General features: G+C 42.0%; 1 protein-coding gene across 3 annotated transcripts; it reads left to right on the top strand.

The window, feature by feature from the left end:
• The first annotated feature begins 16,195 nt into the window (after positions 1-16,195).
• LOC115797805 (insulin receptor substrate 2-B-like) lies at positions 16,196-20,510 on the top strand. Of its 3 annotated transcripts, none has more exons than XM_030754318.1 (6): positions 16,196-16,310; positions 17,713-18,208; positions 18,649-18,898; positions 19,005-19,254; positions 19,341-19,914; positions 20,015-20,510. In XM_030754318.1, the coding sequence occupies exons 2-6, from the start codon at positions 17,739-17,741 to the stop codon at positions 20,397-20,399; spliced, it is 1,929 nt and encodes a 642-aa protein (XP_030610178.1). In that variant the 5' UTR covers positions 16,196-16,310; positions 17,713-17,738; the 3' UTR covers positions 20,400-20,510. The 3 variants fall into 3 exon arrangements, with proteins under 3 accessions (XP_030610178.1, XP_030610194.1, XP_030610186.1); XM_030754334.1 differs by having other exon boundaries at positions 16,260-16,310; positions 17,716-18,208; XM_030754326.1 differs by lacking the exon at positions 16,196-16,310 and adding an exon at positions 16,333-16,418 and having other exon boundaries at positions 17,716-18,208.
• Positions 20,511-22,573: the final 2,063 nt, after the last annotated feature.

Here is a 22,573-nt window from a genome sequence, read left to right as displayed (position 1 = left end):
TAGGCAGAGGCAAAGGATGGTGAGAACAGTCATAGTCAACCCACAGAGCAGCTCCAAAGACCTGCAACATCATCTTGCTGCAGATGATGTCACTGTGCATCATTCAACTATTCAGCGCACGTTGCACAAGGAGAGGCCGTATGGGAGATTAATGCAGAAGAAGCCTTTTCTTCGCACACATCACAAACAGAGTTGCTAAAGCACATTTGGACAAGCCAGCTTCATTTTGGAATAAGGTGCTGTGGACTGATGAAACTAAAATTTGTTTTTTGGACATAACAGGGGGTGGCATGCAAGGTGGAAAAAGAACACAGCATTCCAAGACAAACACTTGGTACCCACAGTAACATTTGGTGGTGGTCCCATCATGCTGTGGGGCTGTGTGGCCAGTGCAGGTACTGGGAATCTTGTTCAAGTTGAGGGTCGCATGGATTCCAGTCAGTATCAGCAGATTCTTGAGAACAATGTTCAAGAATCAGTGACAAAGTTGAAGTTGCGCCGGGGCTGGATACTTAAACAAGACAACGACCCTAAACACTGCTCAACATCTACTGAGGCGTTCATGCAGAGGAACAAGTACAACGTTCTGGAACGGCCATCTCAGTCCCAGACCTGAATATTATTGAAAATCTGTGGTGTGATTTAAAGCGGGCTGTATATGCTCGGAAACCATCAAACCTGACTGAACTGGAGATGTTTTGTAAAGAAGAATGGCGCAAAATACCTTCAACCAGAATCCAGACTCTCATTGGAAGCTATAGGAAGGATTTGGAGGCTGTTATTTCTGCAAAAGGACGATCTACTAAATATTGGTGTCATTTTTCTGTTGGGGTGCCCAAACTTATGCACCTGCCTAATTTTGTTTAAATAATTATTGCACTCTTTTCTTATAAACTTAATTTCACCTCTCAAATATCAATGTGTTCGTCTGCTATATAATATATTTAACTGAAACTGCTGATCCAAACAACCAGTGATTTATAAAGGAAAATCATGAAAATTATCATGGGTTCCCAAACTTTTCCATACCACTGTATAAGCCAGTGTTTTTTTTTTTAAAGTTACAGACTACATGAACTTGGCATTTCAAAGAAAAGTGTTAACTTTCAAACCTCATGCACCAAACTTCACAAGTGGCCCAAACTTTATCGTCACTTTACCACAATGAATGAAAAAAATGGTGCTTGGCAACAACTGCTTCAAAAACACACCCGGTCCAGTGTCAAGAACAGAAATGTGAATTGAAATGTGTTTGAGATCAACACTTGTGTCACTTGTCCGTTCTTTCTGTCAGTGCCCTTTGCCCCAAAAAGCTCTCTCTTGATTTCTCAAGAGACATTTAACCACAGAAATATTTACTCATCTTATAGGGAGTGTCAGCACCCTCAAACATTTTCCTCCCACTTTTCAAATCCTGAATCAAAGTTGTTAAAGCATCATCATCATGAGGAATGTAATGGTATCTATGAAGGTCAGCATTCTCTCTTGAACCATGTCCACAGTCCTGTCCACAATGTCCTTTGCACATGTAATGCTCCTCTGCACATCACTGAGAGTTGTATTAGGTGAGGAAAACATCTGGGCTACAAATGTAGCAGCATGGTCTTTAAGACTTGGTGAAACATTTGTTACATCCTCATGTCCAAGACCTGCTGTAGCTTCTACTCCAACAGGTTCATGCCAATGTAATTTGTCTATTACAGAGTTCTAGTTGTCCTGGGACATAGTCCATTTGTTTATTTATCAGCATTTTTTAATGGACTTTCTTGAGATGTTTTACATAGGAGTTTAGACTGTGATATGTTCTTTGGCAGTTGTTCTGGCAACAAATAATCTGAAAGTCATTGGAATCTGATAAGACATGAAAGGCTCTTAGATGTCGAATAAGGTTCCTGACTTCTCCTCCAATTGTACACTCACACTTCGCACACACATGCATGGTTTACCATGCATGTACATTGTATATAGTGTTATTATTAGTAGTATTAAGGTTAATATTGTTTGTTGATTTTATATATATTCTTTTCTTAATAGTGTGAATTATTATATCTTTATTTATATTTATAATAACTGCGGCTGCTGTTACACCCAAATTTCCCCTCTGTGGGACAATAAAGGCTGTTTCTTCTTCTTCTTCTATGAAATAGGTGGGAATAGCATGGAGTTTGGAGATGAGCTCAACAACATTGGATTTTTCCATACCGGAAATTGAGATCTTATAAATGTGCTCCAGAAAAGAGAAGATAGACCACAGTTTGATCGGGTAAACAAGATTGCAAACCCAATACATCTTGAATAGCTTGTCAACTGCACTTGTCAGCACTTCATCCCCAAGTGGAGGAGCAGTCTTGTCACTTCTTCTTTTGGATCAGCGCTGTAATTGTTTCCCATCCACTATCATCTCGGCAGGCAAAGAGCTAGTCCACCTTGGCTGGCAGTTTGACAGGGGAACAGACCAGAGTACATGAAAACACAGCAAAAACGAGCCATTCATGCAGATCAAAACTCCAAATATATGACATTTCACATTAAAAACAGGACTGCTGTGGAATTTATCAAACTCTTTGATGTCTATGTCAAGATCTGAATCAATAAATTTACTGAAGTCTGTATTATACTTGAGAAACCTATCTACTGTCACTGCAGAAGGTACTTGAGATTTGCTTGCATCATTTAATATTGTGTACTGTGAAGTTCATAAATCAGTTTTCATTCAGATTACTGAAATACAAACAAAGCACATAAAGCCAAGCACTGCATTTTCTAACTTTAGACTGGTGTCCTACACCCTGGAATAAACTAGGCTCATGTGTAAGCTTATTTGAACACCCAAGGGTGACAAACAGAGTCATTAGTTTACATCCATTGATGATCAGAGAAGGAAAAATGATTGTGGTCTGTGTTGAGTGTTTACTCCCCTCCTGCTTTGCATGACTCTCTGGTCAAGAGGGTTCAGTGGGGCTCACTCGTGATTGGTCAGCTTCTGCTTCTGACTGTTGGACTGATGTCACCAGCTGATGTCACCATCTTACAAGCACTGCTGAGACATGTTTTCCTTTGTTCCCCCATGATATCTTTGTGCTCTCTTTTGGATAGAAGTAGTCATTATTCTGATGATTCATCTCCTGGCTCTTGTCTCGCTCACATATCCTCAGTCCAGTGTGACCTCTGGCTCTCAGTACAAACTATCTTCTGTGATTCCTCTCCAGCTTCCCCAAATAACCTTGTTTCACCTCATCACCCTGCAGCCCAAACGAAGTCATTAGCACACCAGCACATTAGCTCCGTATGGTGGGACTTAATTCATTTTTTTCTCCTAAACCCTAGAACAATTTTACCTGTGGTTTCTAAGCAGCGGAAAAAAGGTCAAAATTCAGTTCTCTTTGTCGCTGGGGACAATCTCAATTCTTCTTTAAGCCCTTACTCAAAAATCTCCATATGCACCAAAAATTAGTTTTAGAATGGGATCATTAAGATCTGTTTTGGGTTTAATATTATATTCAAAATAATTGCAAACTTGCAGGTATCTGTAAAAAATCTGAATTCTCAAGCTGATATTTTTTTTCAAATTTTCAGAGTCCCTAAGTTTCCTCTTTTCAATTAGTGAATAGAACGTTGTTACACCTTTGTAAAATTATTATCCATTAATTTAGGCATGAATCCAGGGTCAAAAGCATATCGTTGGATTATCTGTATTTTATCATTTAACTGATTTATTTTATTCCAAATTTTTAATTGAGTTTTGATCCATGGATTTTGAACCTCTTTTATAAACTTGTCTAAATGTGCATAAGCCAGTACTGCAGGTACAGGGGGAACTTTCATGATTGAAAATTCAATATCTTTCCACCTAGCATTATATTGTGTGGAACATAAATAAATAAGAGGCCTAATCTGGGCTGCATAATAGTATCATTTAAAATAAGGTAACCCCAGTCCCCCCTCCTCCTTCGACAGATGCAATGTTTTAAATATATCCCTTGCCAAATAAACCTAGAAATATTTTATCTGTTTCCGAAAATTTTTTGAAGTGATTTCTACTGGGAGTGCTTGAAATAAAAATAGATATCGTGGGAGAATATTAATTTTTACATAATCAATTCTATAACTCAAACTGAGAAAGGAAACAGAATTCAACCTATTTATATCTTCTTTCATTTTTGTCAAGAGGGGAACATAATTCATTTCTGTGAGCTGTGAAACATCACTTGGTAGGTGTATACCTAAGTATTTCAATGAAAGTTGATCCCAGTTTAATTAGAAATTATCTCTCAATAATTTTGGAGGTGAGTAATTAAAAGTTAACAATTGAGTCTTTTGTTCATTCAATTTATAACCTGCAAAACTGTCAAATATACGACAAAGGGTCATTAATTCTAAAAACGTTAGAGGGATCAGTTAAATATATCAAAATATCGTCTGCATACAGAGCCACCCTATGTTCGTCCCCATTTATACTAACATCCTTGATATTTTCTGTCTGTCTTAGCCATTGTGCGAGGGGTTCAATAAAAAGAGCAAAGAGTAATGGAGAAATAGGGCATCCTTGTCACGTTCGTCATGGTAAAGCAATAGTGCTTGAAAGATTGACATTAATTTTTATTTGTGCTACTGGTTTGTCGTAAATCGTCCATATGACATTAATAAAATTTGGGTGCAAGCCAAAATGTTCAAGGGCTTTGTATAAGAAAGTCCACCTGACAGAATAAAAAGCTTTTTCTGCGTCGAGACTTACCAGAAGGGCTACTTTGTTCTGTTGTACATGGTCTGTGATATGCAGTGAGCATCTAATATTATCATGTGTTTGTCTTCCTAAGATGAAGCCGACCTGATCAGTATGTATAAGCTGGGGTAGTATTTTTCTAATCTTTTAGCAAAGATAGCTGTAAATAACTTGTAATCAACATTTAGTACAGAGATGGGTCTATATGCTCCACAATCTGAGGGATCCTTTCCCTCTTTAGGGATAACAGAAATAACTGCTTCATTCCAGGAGGGCTCATCTTTGAGTCTGTGAGAACAGTATTATAGGCTTTAAGGAGGCTTGGTAGTAACTCAATTCGAAATGCTTTATACCAGTCTGAAGGGAAGCCATCTGGGCCAGGTGACTTATGCGCCTTTAATCTGGAGATGGCATCATTTAGTTCTTTCTCAGTTATTGTAGCTGTCAAGATTTTATTATACTCTTCAGAGACATTCTGTAAATTAAGAGATTTGAGAAAGACCTCAATTTGTTGTTGTGAGTATAAAAGTTTGTAATAATTCTCGAATTAATTTTGTAACTCTTCTGGTTTATATTGTAGGATATGTGAAACTGGATCCTTTATTTGATATATAGTATTATCTACTCTTTGTTTTTGTAACCTTCTCGCAAGTATTTTTGCTGATCTAGGACCAGATTCATTATATTTTTTTTTACAAAAATCATCTTTTTTTCTATTTCCTGGGTATATGATGAATTAATCTCATTCCTGGTTTTCTTTATTTTCGTCAATAAGTCAGAGCTTGGTACCCTTTTATGTTGCATTTCAAGATTTTTAAGTTCTTTATTTAAATCTGAAAGTCTTAATTGTTTAATTTTCTTATTATATGCACACCAAGATATGATTTTCCCCCGAATGACTGCTTTTAATGCGTCCCACACAACTACTGCATCAACCTCCCCCTTCTCATTTTCCTTTTTAATTTGAGCTACAAACTGTGGATTATTTAAAGCATTTATGTTCAGTCTCCACAGTGTTCTGCGAGGACTCGCACTAATATGAAACTCACAGGAGACAGATGCATGGTCAGATATGTCTATAGAACCAATATCACACATCTTTAGAGCGATCTCTCTTGAATGTAAAGGTTTGTGGATAATGTTTAAAGGGTGGAAATCTCTCCAGAGATCTAATATACCCAGTTCCTCCATTAAATTGTTAACTTTCCTATGTAAAGATGTAATGAATAAGTTTTAAGATGAATCAAGTTTAGGATTAAGGTGAAGGTTCCAATCCCCTCCACAGATTACAAAGCCTGTTGCTCCTACCATTAAATCAAACATACTCCTGTACAGACCAAAACTACTATCAGGCGATACATAAACATTACCTATTGTCACTGTTACATTATCTATCTTTCCTGTTACTGGTATATATTAGTATAATAACCCCTCTCCTTTGACCAGTTTTATAAGATGAATAATAGGCCCTTGTGTATCCCAGTCTCCTCATTTTTTCATGTTCTGTTAGAGAAAGGGCCCTGCGACAGGCTGGCGACCTGTTCAGGGTGTACCCTGCCTCTCGCCCTATGATAGCTGGGATAGGCTCCAGCCCCCCCCCCCCCCCCCCCCCCCCCCCCCCCCCCCAACCCCCCCCCCCCCCCCCCCGCGACCCTGAACAAGATGAGCGGAAGCAATTGGATGGATGGATGGATGTTAGAGAAAGATGTGTCTCCTGTAAGAGGACAATGTGAGCATTTTTCCGTTTCATTTTAATTAAACGAAACCCTGTTACTCCTCTTAACAGGGTTCGAAATACCTTTCATGTTAAGTGATATTATTTTGATATCCTGTATGTTCATGATCTTTTGGCCTAGTGGTCTCCCATATCGTCTCTCCCATTATGTCGCATTTCATCAATTTTATGCAGAAACAAAATCTCTCCCTTAAACAAATATTAAACAAAAGCATACTTTGAACAATTGAACATTATCTTTATAAAAAAAAAAAAAACCCAAATCAGTGTTTCCAAGGTTGGGGTTCGTATCAAGAGAACCCTATGGGGTCTTGAGTAGTCCAGGTCCCTGTAGTGAAATATGCCACCTTGTTGCAATGGTGGGGCCCTATATACTGTCCACACATTAACAAAGAAAAAAAAATATATAGGTAGACCAGAAAAAACTAGTTAACTCTAACATAACATTAACAAGCCGCAGAATGCATCTTTTCACACGGGGCTGCTCAGATTGAATCCCAGACCACACTGGGCTGCACAGGAGCCTCTACAGTCAGAATTAGTGCAGACAGGAAGCAGAGTGTTTGTTACTTTGTCACCAGCCAGTCACAGTGGAGTGGCTGCATGGGAGGCTCTAGATATGACAGAGTCACTGAACAGGTAGAGCATATGGGAGCTGCATTAGCGAGGTCCATAACCTTGATGTTTCTGACCCTGAAGCTGGTTAATACCCCACTGCTGTTTCTAAAACTAAAGGCAATGCTGCAGATTATGAGCCAGCTTGTCATGTTAAATGGCACTTTTAAACTATGCTATTCTGCTTGCTAGCAGTGTTCACAAGAAAGCTGCTTACCCCATGATGTTTTTTCCCCTTTGGTAATCCCATTGGACAGTTCTAATGCAGAGGTTTTTCTCATCCTGCTTTTTTCAAGGTCAATCAGAAGGGGGTTATTCAGTTCATCATTTTGTTAAAATATTTATGGTAACGCAGTTTCCTGTGATCACTTGCTCAAAAATGTACACACTTAATGACCTTAATAAACTTTTGCGGAGGGCGCCTGGGTGGCTTAGTGGTGAAGCCGACGACCACATACACGTGCCACGTTGCGGTGCGGGCAGCGCGGTTTCGTGTCCCGGCCCGTCGCCAATTTGCCTGCGTGTCTTCCCCCGTATCTTTCCCCCATTTCCTGTCACTCTCCACTGTAGACAAAAAAGCTGCTGTGGCCAAAAATGCGCAAAAAAAAAAAAAACTTTTGGGGAGAAATTACTGAAAAAAATGTCCAGAAGCATTTGTCCACTTTTGGCTGCTGTACCATTAATTGTTATTAATGGTACAAGTTTAAAATGATAGAGTTCATATCCAGAAACTACTAGCTGTTATGTAACAGTGGTAACATGTTACCACATGCTTCCTTAAATTAGTCATCATTTCTAACTAAAAGTGCATTGGGGAAATGTAATTGTTTCTTTCTTCTTATTTATTAATATCCAGATATTACACTTCATTTTTTGGAAATGTGACTAAAGGTACTTCGATTTCACAAGTCTTTTTTGTGACAAAGGAGTAAACACATTTGACTGATGACTGTTAGAGGAATGGATTTAAAGTGGTTTCATGCTAATGCTTGGAACCACTGAATTCAAAGCAAGTTGAGTTTAAAAAATAGTTACTTCTGCAAATTTGCTCAAAAAAGAAAAAATAAAAAGATCTGGGGCTTTCCTGAACGTGATCTACTAAATCTAGCTGTCAGTCATTTAAGATCATGATGTCCTTGTCAATATCTGTTAGTGAGGAGGCTACCATTATACTGACATTTGGGCTTCCTGTCTCCCTGATTCTTTAGTTCATCTAACAACACTAAACTTTTTGTCATTTGAAGATTTTCATCCAATTTTCATTCTACACAATTTTTTTTAACCTCACTTGGATTATCAAGGATGAATTATTGGTATCCTCACATCTGTTATCAGCACTGTAGATTTGTTTACATTTTATGACCGACTCACATTTCCTCTGAGTCATCACTATATGCAGCCTCTTAAATGTGTCATAATGGGGTTCTTCATGCTTTGAACTTCCAGTTATAAAGAGCAGCCCGAGGAGCAAACGGGTAAACAGGGGGAAAAAAAACAAAACAAAAACAGAAACAATATTCTCATTGAGAATTGTATCAAATATTAAATATATTTGAGCAGTCTGGGTTGCATTGCACATTTAAAAAAAAGGTGTTACTTGTAAGCTGCACTATTGTAGTTTGTGTTTATCAGGTTGTCCTAAAAGCTCTCTGAAAAGACTTCCGTTGATCAAAAAAAGCAGCAGTAAGAGTACTAATAAAACGATTACAAAGACAGGGCATATTTCTGCCTTGTTAACTTATCTTGGTTGGTTGATAGTGATATTACAAAGGACACCACATCCTAGGACTGTAGGCTTATGTGTGGCTCCTAAAGTGGAATGGGAGGCAGAGCCTTCAGCTTTCAGGCCTCTCTCCTGTCAAACAGGAGCCTTCAAAGGTGTCACGGTGGCTCAGTGGAAGAGCAGACAACCGTATATATGCCACAGCCCTGTGGTGCAGGCAGCCCAGGTTCCTGTCTGACCTGTGGCCCATTCCTGCATGTCTTCCCTATGTCGTTCTCCCACTTTCCTCTCTATGCACTGTCTATATTAATTTTTTACTGTATCTTTCTCAAAACTGACAGTGCATCAGAGGACTGTGGACTGTGTTTACTCATCTTATTTCTTGCAATGGTAATGAGTGGTTGATTAGTCAGATGGTTACTGTTTGTTGACTGGTTGACTCACAGGAGTCTCCTTTCTGGTTGATAAAGGTCTTCAGTGAAGCAAAGTCTCTGAGACTGCAGGTTGCATAGAGCTCGTTATATATAAAGTCCAGGCAGGTGGACATGCTCTGTGTATAGATCCAATTTGAATGAAGATTAATAAGTACCTGAACAAAAATCACTTAAAACAGCTCTAAAGGAGACACGCAAACACATTATGCATAACAAGGATGTTGAGAACATCATGTCATTCAGTGAAGTCTATATCTGAAAAAGTGGCCTGTTTTTTACTATTTTGTCTTTGTTTTCAGAATACTGGATTGTTACAGTCAGAGTGCTACATTGGCCAGTGTATCTCATCATATTTTTATTTATAGTTCTATATATAGAATGACTCTCACCAGACCTCAAAGCCAAAGCAGCTACATTACTAACTTCAGCGAACAACACCAAGAAGGAGAACACATCTAGAGTATGTCTGCTGGATGACGGCTTGTGTATTCTCTAATAGTTAAATGTTAAAAATTATAACTTATTTTGTTCCAAAACTCCCAGTCAGAGTGTAACAGTACTGCATAACAGGGTTATAATCTTCATACAGTTCATCTAATGTGGATGCAAAATAAAGCAAATATGCTTGTATAGACCATGACAAATAAACACAATCGATCACTTAATTAAAAACACTTTGTGAGAAGCATAAAACTGCAGCAGCAGCAGTAAATATAAAATAAACTATATGAGAATAATGAGGAGTAAGTTTTTATCCTTGTTGGTGTAACTGTGTATCCACATTTTGTATATTGTTGGTATTACATTTACTGTTGCAGTCTTTGTCCTGACAGTACTGATGATCAGTAACATTAAATGCTGTTGCATGTAAATCTAACCATGTATGGTGCTCAGTGGAGAAACTGCTTCACAGCATCTTTATTTTAGCTGAAAGATAAACTGATCTGAACTGAGAGGAGCACAGTGATGATGGTTAGTGATCGAAAGAATGAGATTGCGAATACAAGCGGCAGAAATGAGGAAGCTCATTTCTGCCGGCTGGCCTCTCCCTTAGAGATAGGGTGAGGAGCGCAGCCATTCGGGGCGGCTCAAAGTAGAGCCGTTGCTCCTTGTAAAGAGCCAGCTGAGGTCGTTCGGGCACCTGATTAGGATGCCTCCTCGGCGCCTCTTGGGTGAGGTGTTCCGGACGTGTCCTACTGGGAGGAGGCCCCGGGGCAGACCCAGGACACACTGGAGAGATTATATCTCTCAGCTGGTCTGGGAACACCTTGGGGTCCCCCCGGATGAGCTGGTGGAGGTGGCTGGGGAGAGGAAGATCTGGGCTTCTCTGCTTAGATTGCTGCCTCTATGACCTGGCCACTGATAGTGGAAGAAAATGGATGGATGGATGGACCAAGAAAATGGTGAAGGGTTTTGATAAACTATTTAAAAAGTTAAATTGAAGATTCAGATTAGCAGAAGCAGAGTTTTACCGGAAAAAGAAGAAGAAGAAGAAGAAGAAGAAGAAGAAACAGCCTTTATTGTCCCACAGAGGGGAAATTTGGGTGTAACAGCAGCCGCAGTTATTATAAATATAAGTAAAAATATAATAATTCACACTAAGAAAAGAATATAAATATATATAAAATCAACAAACAATATTAACCTTAATACTACTAATAATAACACTATATACAATGTACATGATGTGCCTGTGTGTTGAACCTTAACAGGCCGGACTATTTACAGTATATTATATATTATCCTACATTGTGTAGGTTATTGTGGTTTTTGTTGGGAGCAGTGATGATTATAAAGTCTTACAGCTGCTGGGAGGAAGGATCTACGGTAACGCTCCTTTGTGCATTTAGGATGCAGCAGTCTGTCACTGAAGGAGCTCTCCAGCTCAGCAACAGTTTCATGCATGGGATGGGAGACCTTGTCCATCAGTGATGTTATTTTGGTCAGAGTCCTTCTGTCTCCCACCACCTGCACTGAGTCGAGAGGACATCCTAGGACAGAGCTGGCTTTCCTGATGAGCTTGTCTATCTTCTTCCTCTCAGCTGTAGACAAGCTGCTGCTCCAACATACTGCTGCATAGAAGATGGCTGATGCCACCACAGAGTCATAGAAGGTCTTCAGGAGTGTCCCCTGCACTCCAAAAGACCTCAGCCTTCTCAGCAGGTAGAGTCTGCTCTGACCCTTCCTGTAGAGCGCATCAGTGTTATGAGTCCAGTCCAGTTTATTGTTTAGGTGAACACCCAGGTACTTATAAGAGTCCACTATCTCAATGTCCACTCCCTGGATGTTCACCGGTGTCCGTGTGGTGGGTCTGCGCCTGCGGAAATCCACCACCAGCTCCTTGGTTTTAGCGGCGTTGATCAGGAGGTGGTTCCGCTGGCACCAGTCCACAAAGTCCTGAGTCCACTGTCTGTACTCTGAGTCATCCTCACCTGTGATGAGGCCAACTATGGCAGAGTCGTCAGAGAACTTCTGCAGATGGCAGCGTGGGGAGTTGATGGAGAAGTCTGCAGTGTAGAGGGTGAAGAGGAACGGTGCCAGCACAGTTCCCTGTGGGGCCCCCGTACTGCAGACCAGCCTGTCAGAGACACAGCCCTGTGTCCTCACATACTGTGGGCGGTCAGTGAGGTAGTCCAGTATCCACTCGGAGATGTGGTGGTCCACTCCTGACAGTTCCAGCTTGTCTCTCAGAAGTCCTGGCTGGATGGTGTTAAAAGCACTGGAGAAATCAAAGAACATGATCCTCACAGTGCTTCCAGGCTTCTCCAGGTGGGTCAGAGCTCGGTGCAGGAGGTAGATGATGGCGTCATCCACCCCGATGCCAGGCCGGTAGGCGAACTGCAGCGGGTCCAACGAAGACGACACCATGAGGCGTAGATGGTTGAGGACCAGCCTCTCGAGGGTCTTCATTAGATGCGATGTCAGGGCTACCGGCCTGTAGCTGCTAAGATCCTTTGGATGTTTGGTCTTTGGTACCGGTACCACACAGGAGGTCTTCCACAGTTGTGGTACTTTCCCCAGCTTCAAGCTCAGGTTGAACATGTATCCCATGATGCCACACAGCTGATCTGCGCAGCACCTCAGGAGCCTGGAGCTGATGCCGTCTGGACCAGCAGCCTTTCGCACCTTGATCTTACGTAGCTCCTTCCTCACATGATGAGTTGAGAGGGACAAGATGGAGGTGGGGGGTGGGGGTTGTGAGATGGAGTCCTCAGAAGTGAAGGGGGTGGGTGATGGCTGAGAGCTGAGAGGTGTGAGGTCCCAAGAAGAAGAAAGGTTGGCAGTCATTAAAGATGGTGGGGCTGACAGCAGGGGGGACTGGGCTGGGGGAGGGGTGGGTGGCTGGTCAAACCTGTTAAAGAACTGGTTCAGGTTGTTAACCCACTCTAAGTCTCCCACAATCCTAGGGCTTGGTTTGTGGCCTGAAATTGAGTTCAAACTCCTCCAAACCCCACTGATGTTGCTCTGCTGTAGCTGGTCCTCCATCTTCTTCCTGTAGATGTTTTTTCCATCCCTGATTTTCCTTCTCAGATCCTTCTGCACGGCTCTCAGCTCCTCCTTATTTCCTGATCTAAAGGCTCTCTTCTTCTCCTTCAGGAGAGCCTTTATTTCGGAGTTGATCCAGGGTTTGTTGTTTGAAAAACACCGTACCCTCCTGGTGGGCACAGTGTTTTCCACGCAGAAATTTATGTACTCAGTGATGCAGTCCGTGATGCTGTCGATGTCCTCCCCATGAGGGGCACAAAGCTCTTCCCACACAGTGGAGCTAAAGCAGTCTCTCAGAGCTTCTTCAGTCTCCTCAGACCATTTCTTCACTGTGTGTGTCACAACTGGTTCTCTGTGTACCAAGGGTTTGTACACAGGCTGGAGATGAACCAGGTTGTGATCTGAGCCCCCCAGGGGAGGCAGAGGTGATGAGCTGTATGCCTCCTTGATGTTGGCATACAGTAGATCCAGTGTGTTGGTATTCCTGGTGTGGCAGGTGACATACTGGGTGAAGGTGGGGAGAGTGGAGGACAGGGAGACGTGGTTAAAGTCCCCTGAGATCAGAAAGAGGGCCTGTGGGTGCTGTGTTTGGAGTCTGCTGGTAGTAGCATGGAGGACATCGCAGGCTGCAGCAGCGTTAGCAGAGGGCGGCACATACACAGTTATCACAATAACATGTGAAAACTCCCGAGGAAGATAGTACGGCCTCAAGCTAACAGCGAGCAGTTCAATGTCCTTACTGCAGAGCGTCTCTTTGATGGTTAGATGTCTGGAGTTGCACCATCTATCGTTCACAAACACAGCCAGACCCCCGCCCCTCTTCTTACCACTCTCCTTGGTTCTGTCGGCACGGATCAAATGAAAGCCGTCCATGTTTATGTGTGAGTCCGGGGTTAGCTCGGTTAGCCACGTCTCCGTCAGGCACATGAGGCTGCTCTCCCGGTAGCTCCTTTGATGTCGCGTTAGCGCCGCCAGCTCGTCCACTTTGTTGGGAAGAGATCTCACGTTTCCCATGATGATGGACGGGATGACGGGCCTGTACCTTCTCCTCTGGCAACGACGACCTATGCCCGCACGTCTCCCGCGTCTCTTCCTTCTCAGTTCGCGGGGAATATCGAGTCGTTCAGCAGGAGTAGGCACAGCGGAGCTCCCGATGGAGATCAGCTGGTCCCGAGAGTAAACAATAGGAGTGTGGCCACTCTCGCAGTCTCCAAACATAAACACCATAAAAAGGGTAAAAATCAAAAACAAAGTTTTCCAGAAAAAAGTCTGCTCCATCATGGGGAAAAAGAGCAGAAGATACAGAAACACAAAAACACATCTAATACTAAACAAAATGAGAAAAAACACGAAATGAGTGCGGAGCTGCTGAAACTGGCTGCCTGCTCGCGCGGCGCCGGAAGCGGAAAGTATTTACTGACGTTATATTGCCCAAAGTATTCACTTGTCTGCTGCATCAGTGACATCTCATTCCCTTAAATCCTTAATCCAAAGGGTTTAATATGATGTCGGCTCACCCTTTGCAGCTGTAACAGCTTCAACTCTTTTGGGAAGGCTTTCCACAAGGTTTAGGAGTGTTTATGGGAATTTTTGACCATTCTTCCAGAAGCGCATTTGTGAGTTCAGACACTGATGTTGGATGAGAAGACCTAGCTCACAGTCTCTAATCGGTCTCTAATTCATCCCAAAGATGTTCTGCTTAGTTGAGGTCAGGATTCTGTGCAAGCCAGTCAAGTTCTTCCACACCAAACTTGCTCATCTATGTCTTTATGGACCTGCTTTGTGGCTTGGATGCAGCTGCTCGGCCATGGAAACCCATTCAATGAAGCTCTCTATGCACTGTTCTTGAGCTAATCTGAAGGCCACATAAAGTTTGGAGGTCTGTAGCAAATGACCCTGCAGAAACTTGGTGACCTCTGTGCACTATATGCCTCAACATCGAGTGAGCTCACTATGGGATTTTACGTGGCCTACCACTTCATGGCTGAGTTCCTTTCCACTTTGTTATAATACCACTAACATGTGACTGTGGAATATTTAGTAGTGAGGAAATTTCACGACTAGACTTGTTGCATAGGTGGCATCCTACAACGGTACCACGCTGGAATTCACTGAGCCCCTGAGAGCGACCCATTCTTTCAGAGATGTTTGTACAGTCTGCATGCCTAGGTGTTTGGTTTTAATTATCAATTATCAACAAGAGTTCAGTCAGCTAAACTAAACACTGAAATCGAAGATACAGACTGCAGCCTGCAGAGTATTAACAGAAAAACTGTCTGCTGGTGTCTGTGAGTCAAATGTGAAACATGTCTTCTCCTCTAACACTAGAAAGCGTCACAACTTCTCATGAAAGTCAGAAAAGAAACACTGTGGACGTTGTTTTAGCTCACAAAAAATTTGCTGGAATAATGGTGCTTTTAAACTGTCACTCATCACCACAAAAAGTGCACAACAACATGTAAAGAAGCTCTAAATGCAGTCATGCTGATAACCTACATGCAGCTGCTAAAATAATGTGACGCTGTGCCGTCTATGAAAAGAGCAGAAGCGCCCTCTGCTGTTTGGACAGAGAAGTGAATGTTTGTGACTGAGTGTTTTACACCCACAGAAACCCAGGAGGTAACTTTGAATACAGACACACATTTCATCCACAAAAATAAAAATCTCTGCAGCAGGTTTAGTGAATTACTGTATTTAAGTAAAATGTTAAAATGGTCATCATTTACTTTAGTAGTCTATTTTCTATTTGATTTTCATATTTTTTAATTCAACACTTCTATGATAGTTGCTGTGTATGTTATCAGAAATGATTAAATTATTTCTTACCTGACTACTGTAAGTGTGGTGGCAGAGCTGAAGATGCTCAGATTTCTATTGGGAGTGACCAGGATGGACAGAGAGACAGCTCGGGTTGAGCAGTTTGGAGACAAAGTTAGAGAGGTAAGGCTGAGATGGTTTGGACTTCTGCAGAGGAGAGATAGCGGGTATACTGGACAAAAGATGCTGAATTATGGAGATGCCGTGCAGGAGAAAAAGAGGAAGCCCACAGAGAAGATCCATGGATGTAGTGAAGGAGGACTTGCGAAGTGTTGGTGGCAGAGGAGGAGGATGCTGAGGATAGGGGAGGGAGATGATCCCCTAAAGGGGTGAGGCTGTGATTACTAACTCGACACACTGTGGACAAATTTAATCTACTGGACAGACAAAAACTGTAGTCATAAGAGAAAGTATTCTATTTTTTTATTTCAATGTAGTTTTTGTTGTTGACGGTGATGCTGCATTCAGTGGTTTTAGTAAGGTACGGCTTAACAGGCTGCACATTTGAAACGTTTCGCCCAGATCAGAAAGCTGGTTAAACCATTCATCTCGGTCCTTCTTTCTGTTTTTAACCACCGACTTTATACAATTGTGGTTTTTACGAGGGTCTCCTGAAGGCCACACTAATTAACCTCCCTGTACACCTGAGGCACAAACGCACTGAACCCGCAGAGGGACCAAAAAATGATTTGGGGGACAGCGGCGTGAGGTTAAAGCCTGGGAGCAGCCGGGGAAGAGCACGCTTACAGGGCTCATGGTTGTGCCTGTCGCTTTGAGGTAAGTTTGAGTCACAGAAGTGTGTCCGAGTGGGAAACCTCCACAGAGACATGTTAGCTGCTTGGAAGAAGCTGTAAGAGCGGGAACCGAAGCAGTTCATTTATACATGTGTGTACTTTTAATTTTATTAAATTTAAACATTTATTAAAAGCATTTATTAAACTGAAACAGCCATGTTTTTAGCATTTATTTATTTGCATAAAACACTGACTGATTTTCTTAGCCTTGTTTCCTGTGGAGGACTTTAATTGCCAAAACAAACAATTAGATAAGTAAACGGTGTGTAAAAATCTTTCAATCAATGTTATAGTTTTCTGTGCCATTTGTTATTTGCAGTTTAAACACTTGTTTTCAACTTAGAAACATTGAGATGTTTCACTTTGCTTTGTTTAATGATGGCTAAGTTGCAGGAATAGCAGTTAATGTAAATTAGCGAGAGTAGAACAAATCACTCTCTGGGTGTACGAGCTTGTTTCCTTGGCCCTCTGAGATTTTACCCACGTACCTCTAGCCCTCACTGCTCCTTTAACCTCCACCTACTGATGATCCCCACTGACACACAAGGGTTACTATTTGCAGGTTATCATGGCTTTGGCACATGCCCTTTGACCTCCATCATAGTACTTGAACTGCTGAGAGTTTGTGTCAAAGAGACACAATACATACAGAAAGTAACAAAGTGAGTGTGCATGAGAGAAAAAGCACTGTGCAGCAGTTTAGTATTAAAAATGCTGTGTGAATATACAAATACTTCAAGTGCTTTGGTCAGTAAGAAGACAGGAAAGATGACAACTGTGTGAGACTCATCAGTATCACAGTGCTATCATTAAAACACAAGAATAAGATGGATTGTACAGTAGTAAAGTATTTATTTAAAAAATGATTAAACATTAATTTTTTTTCTGATAGCAAGGCCAGAATAAATCTAGAAACAGAATTCAGGTGTAGCTTAGTCTACATCTGAATTTGAGTTAAGGTCCATAAGTACAAATGGAGGAAAAAAAAAAAAAAAACTTCCATGTATGAAGTATCTTCACATTGTATAAGGAACAGTAAAATCTGATTTATTTTTGAGGCTGAAATATATACACACATATGTGGATTACACGAACAGACTGTTGGAGTTTAACAGAGCTGAGAAGCTGCTTCAGTGTGTGCACAAACTTGTACAAAGATCCTGTGATTTGTGCTTATTAGATTTAACTTGAAAACTAAAATATTGTCAGAAATCAGAGAGGAAATGGTTCAGGAGTCTATAAGCAATAAATAAAATGAGCCATGACTTACTGAGTTTTTGTCTCTTTATTGTATTTTTTTTTTAGAATAATCTCTGTCATCATTTTAACTCCATTTCTCACCACTATGAACAGGCCATGTGCTCATTCTTTCTCTCTACATGCAGCAGGTTTTCAGATTGTCCTGAATGAAATGGCCGAAGGGCGCGACGGGTGCGCCGACCAAAGGAAATCTCCACTTGCTTCCTGCTCCCCTCTTCCATGTCACCGCAGCAGCTCCACCCAAACGTGGCTGTCAGTCGAAACTCCTCTCTGGAATGATTCTCAGACTGAGCAGGATGAAGCCTCTGGGAACCTTCAGTCGAGTGAACGTCCTTCACCTCTTTTCTATGAGGAACTTTTCTGTGCCGGCCGAACTTCCATACCTCTGGCCCCTCTGGCCCCTCTGGCTTGTGCCCTCCTCGCCTCCTCTGGGCCGCAGAGCGATGTGGTAAAACAAGGTTACCTGGGGAAGCTGGAGCGAAACCACAGGAGATATTTCGTTCTGAGAGCAGGCAGCCACACCGGGCCGAGCCGACTCGAGTGGTACAAGAGCCAGGAGAAGTTCACAGCAAAGGAGAAGTCTTCTGGCAAAGCTACGCTGTTTGGGTCGAACAAACAAGGGTTGGTAAAAGTAACTAAATATGAAGCTCCTGAATGAAGCTCATAGTTTGTATTAAGTCATGTTATCACTTAAATGATGCTAAATTATGTTCACAGTGTAGTAATTGTGTAACCTACCATTAAAATGGCATGCTCAAACAGAAATGTTTGAGCATGCCAGAAAAAAACTGAAAATGTAGTTTCCTCTTCATAAAGATCTAAGTAACAATACAGATAAAAATATTTGACCTCCCAGCAGGTACTCCTAAATGATAAAAGTATAAAACTCAAAATGAGTGCAAAAACAAGTGTTTAAAAAAGGTTGCTGTTATAGAAGGGTAGAGGTACCAAACTGTTTCTTGGCTGGGTTGAGTCACTTAATGGTGACATCACTGAACCTCTTAAATGCCATCTTCATCTGAAGAGGCATTAAAAGTCTCATAGAATTTGAGTCTTCCCAGGGTGATTTACTTGCGGCGCTGTCTTGGCGTGAGCCGGATTGCCAGTTCCCGGAAAGGCCACATTGTGGCGCTGTATCCCAAGGATCAGACCATGGTGTTGGTGATGGAGGACCAGCAGGAGCAGGAGGATTGGTATGTGGCCCTTAAGAAACTGATGGAGGAAGAGCAGAAGGATGAGGAGCATGGAGAAGGGGGTGATGAAGAGGATGATGGATATTGCACTTTGCCTTCTGCTGCTTTCTTCAAAGAGGTTAGAGCCATTTTTAGTTGTCTTTAAAATCATAAACAGAACAAAATTACTGAATTTGATGGGATGTAAAAGTATGTTGCAACCTGCTCCTTTCACATTGTCTAAGGTTTGGCCCGTTACTGTGAAGCCCAGAGGTCTGGGTAGCTCCAAGGCTCTCACTGGGGAGAATCGGCTCTGCCTCACAGCAGCATCTCTGATCTTGGTCAGAGTGGGTGCAGGCAATGATTTGCCATCGGTCACGATACCTTTGTTGAGCGTTCGGCGCTTTGGCCACTTGGACGGCTCGTTCTACTTGGAGCTCGGCAGGTCAGCGCCAAATGGTCCTGGAGAGATTTGGATGGAAGTAAATGACCAAGGTGATTTTTAAAAAAAAACACTTTATGTTCTTTCTGTCAGGCCTCAACACAGATCTGACTCATCCCTGTATGTTTGTTCTTTACAGGAAATCGAGTATTGGCCCAGCACATTCACGAGGCAGTTCGGGAGGCAGTCCAGGCATTAAGAGTTCTTCCAGACTTGAGCAGCTCTCCGATCTCAAGTCACAGTCAGACTCAAGGCCTTCTGGCCTCAAAGCGCTGCAGACCCAAATACAGCAATAAGCTGGTCAATGTAAGATCACAGCGTCCTTTAGCCTTGTTCCCTAAAAGTCCTGACATCCAGACTAGTCCAACGCAGGCTTACGTGAAGCCCCTCGAACCAGACAAAACAAATCTTGAATTGTCTTCAAGCTCGAGCTTTAATTTCAGCCCTTCCAGATCTCAGCAGAGCTCCATGTCTGAGACTTGCAGCTACATGGAAATGAAGATGGACCACTGCAGTGCTGCAGCCTGTGGGATGCAGGGCTTGCAGCCAGCTGAAGACAAGGAAGAGCTGGGATACATGATCATGTCCCCTCAGGTCAGCCGCAGCTCATCTGTGTTGGCTCGTGATGACTATGTGACCATGACAAGCCCACATAAAAATGAACAGGCAGCTTACTCTTCATTCTCCTCTTTCCTTCAAACATCATTCAACAGGTAAGTTTTTTTTTTTTTTAAGTATGGGTACTAGTTTGTTAACTTTGGCTGCCTGTTGTGTAATTGCTACAGTAAAACTCTTGTGAAACCTTTGTTTTAGCTCCTCCTCTGACAGCTACTCTCCTCTGCACCCATCTCATCAGACCAATGAGTGCAGTCAGCCACACTGGCTGATGACATCAGCCCAACAGTCAGAAATGGATGCTGACCAATCACAGATGCTCATCTGTTGCTCCATTGGACCACATGATGATGTAAAGCAGGAAGAAGGAGTCACTTCTCCTTTAGGAAGCATTGATGGGTCTGACCTGATGATTCCGTTTGTCACATTTGGATCAGGCTGTACCAGGCCGATCCAGGCTAGTTCAAACATGGATGCAGATCAGTCTAGTCAATTCAAAGCTGTACCAGACCGGTCTAGTCTTAGAAGATGCTGGATGTCATTGTTCCTGCCTGTTTGCCTTCAAGCTGAGGACACATCCTGAGTGGTTTACTGTTTTCTGAAGAAAATCTGATTATTTGTGGTGCACTTTACAAATGATAAAACTGGGTAAAAAATAGTTCAGATTGTTGCTGATACTTGTGGCACTAAATCACACTTGTAGTCATTGTACACGAAAAAAGAAATGAGGACTTTAATGTCGCTACACAGTTAAGTATATGTTTGAGAAAAATAAAGTTGTAGTTTTACAGTATGTCTGTAAATGCACACAGTGTGGCTCTTTTTGTCAGTGGGTGATGTTTTTGGGGTTTTCCCCTGTTTGGAGTGTCACTGTTATCTGCAGATAAATTGCTAAATAAATTTGCATGAATGAAGTTTTTCTGCAAGTTCATCATGCAGTATATTTCATCCGAGCCTGAATCCAACTCTTATCGCTCGGAAAACTTAAACACAACATACACTCTACATTTAAAAGGATGCAGCATCTAAGAGAATCAAGAGTTGAGTGCAGCTCAAGTCTTGATGTGAGGCCATTGACGGTGAGCGATAAGTTGTTTTCTAGCTTCAAATGGTTTAATTTTCATTTACGTTTTCGTGATGTGCTGCATAAAAGTGGTCATGAACTTTGTGTAGTGACTTGAACGACATGGCGGATACAAGCAGCGGAAATGAGCTTGTTGAGAAGAGTGCAGCCGTTCAGCATTACTGCTCCACATCAAAAGGAGCCGGTTTAGGTGGTTCAGGCATCTCGCGAGGATTCCTCCAGGACGCCTCTTGGGTGACGCAGCACAATTTTTGCACAGTGCAATAACACTCTAGGTGATCAGCTAGAGTGATATCAATAGCAAATAGAGGGGAGTGAGTGAATGAAAGAATGAATGTGGTTGGGGAGTGATACATTCTGGTTGTTACTTGGTGGAACAGTATCTTCAAGTTGGAAAAACAGATTGGGTCACTTGTAACCTGGTTAATTTGTTTACTGCAGCATTGAGGGCCATCAGACCATCTGAATTGGTTTGGGGGTTGTGTTGACAAGCAGACTCACTATAAATAAAAATCCTCTCAAGCTTTTCTTAAACACACAAACTCGTCATTTTATTAGTGACAATACCTCCGTCATAATTGTAAATATTTCACATAGTATGGAGATGCGCTGTCATTGCCGCCTCCTCCTCCTGTCTGCTTTTGTGCCGTAGGTATCCTTGGTCTCCAACAGGTCAGGCACCTCAGAGTCTGTCTGGAAATCCTTTCTGTATTGCTGCTGTTCTCACTGGTGGCCAGGCTGGGGTGGCTCACCTATGGCTGCTCCAGTCTCTTGCCAATGGAGTGAAGCCCTTCACCCTTTAGACCAGGGGTATTCAACTTCAGGCCTCGAGAGCCGGTGTCCTGCAGGTTTTAGATGTGTCCCTGATCCAACACACGTGTATCAAATGTTGAATCAGAGAGACATCTAAAACCTGCAGGAGACTGGCGTCGAGGCCTCGAGTTGAATACCCCTGCTTTAGACACTGCTTTTCCACCGCTGTTAGTACACATTGTTCCAAAACATTTTTGACACTGAAGCACATTAACGGCCATTCCTGACATACACAGTGCAGTCCATTTCTGACACATACATATTATTATTATTATTAACAACTACAGATTTATAACATCTCATAAAGCCTAGTTTATTGGCTCTCGTAAACTCTCATTATTTTGGACTTCCTTTGAGAGGCAACAGCATTGGCCACCTTTAAGGAATGACAATCGGGATTTTTGTTAAATGACAGACTTCAAACAAGAGATCAATAAGCTCACACCATAACTGGATAAATTACACAGTTTTGTGTGTCAAATTGAGGAGAAACATTTATTTGGTTTATTTGGTTGGTCAGTGGTTGAATGCACTCCATGCTCAGGCGAAAAGTCTTTGGATTTATTTATTTTATTTTATTTATTTATTTTTGCCATTATTATAATGTTTGTATTTCAGTTTCTGCAACTGCATATTTTAGAATATTTTGCTTCTCTGTGTGCAAACTGCTTCCAGCACTATTGCACAGTACAACAATGCAATGCCTTTCAGTAGTTTCAACAAATTTAAGCAGTGCGAGTCAATCTAGTACTCAAGGCTTTCAGTATTCACAATCAGAATTATGGGGTGGAGCAGTTTCCTCTCTGCATGTTTCAACATCAACAACTTCCCCCTGTGAGAACAACCATAGAGCAGGACCA

This window comes from Archocentrus centrarchus, chromosome 2, assembly GCF_007364275.1.
Source record: "Archocentrus centrarchus isolate MPI-CPG fArcCen1 chromosome 2, fArcCen1, whole genome shotgun sequence".
Classification (NCBI taxonomy): domain Eukaryota; kingdom Metazoa; phylum Chordata; class Actinopteri; order Cichliformes; family Cichlidae; genus Archocentrus; species Archocentrus centrarchus.
This window is presented reverse-complemented; position numbering and strand designations above follow the sequence as displayed.

Coding starts and splice junctions, on each gene's coding strand:
- LOC115797805 (XM_030754318.1), top strand. CDS start 17,739: ATGGCCGAAGGGCGCGACGGGTGCGCCGACCAAAGGAAATCTCCACTT. Junction 19,255..19,340: donor GATGGAAGTAAATGACCAAG/GTGATTTTTAAA, acceptor TGTTCTTTACAG/GAAATCGAGTATTGGCCCAG. Junction 19,915..20,014: donor CTTCAAACATCATTCAACAG/GTAAGTTTTTTT, acceptor CCTTTGTTTTAG/CTCCTCCTCTGACAGCTACT.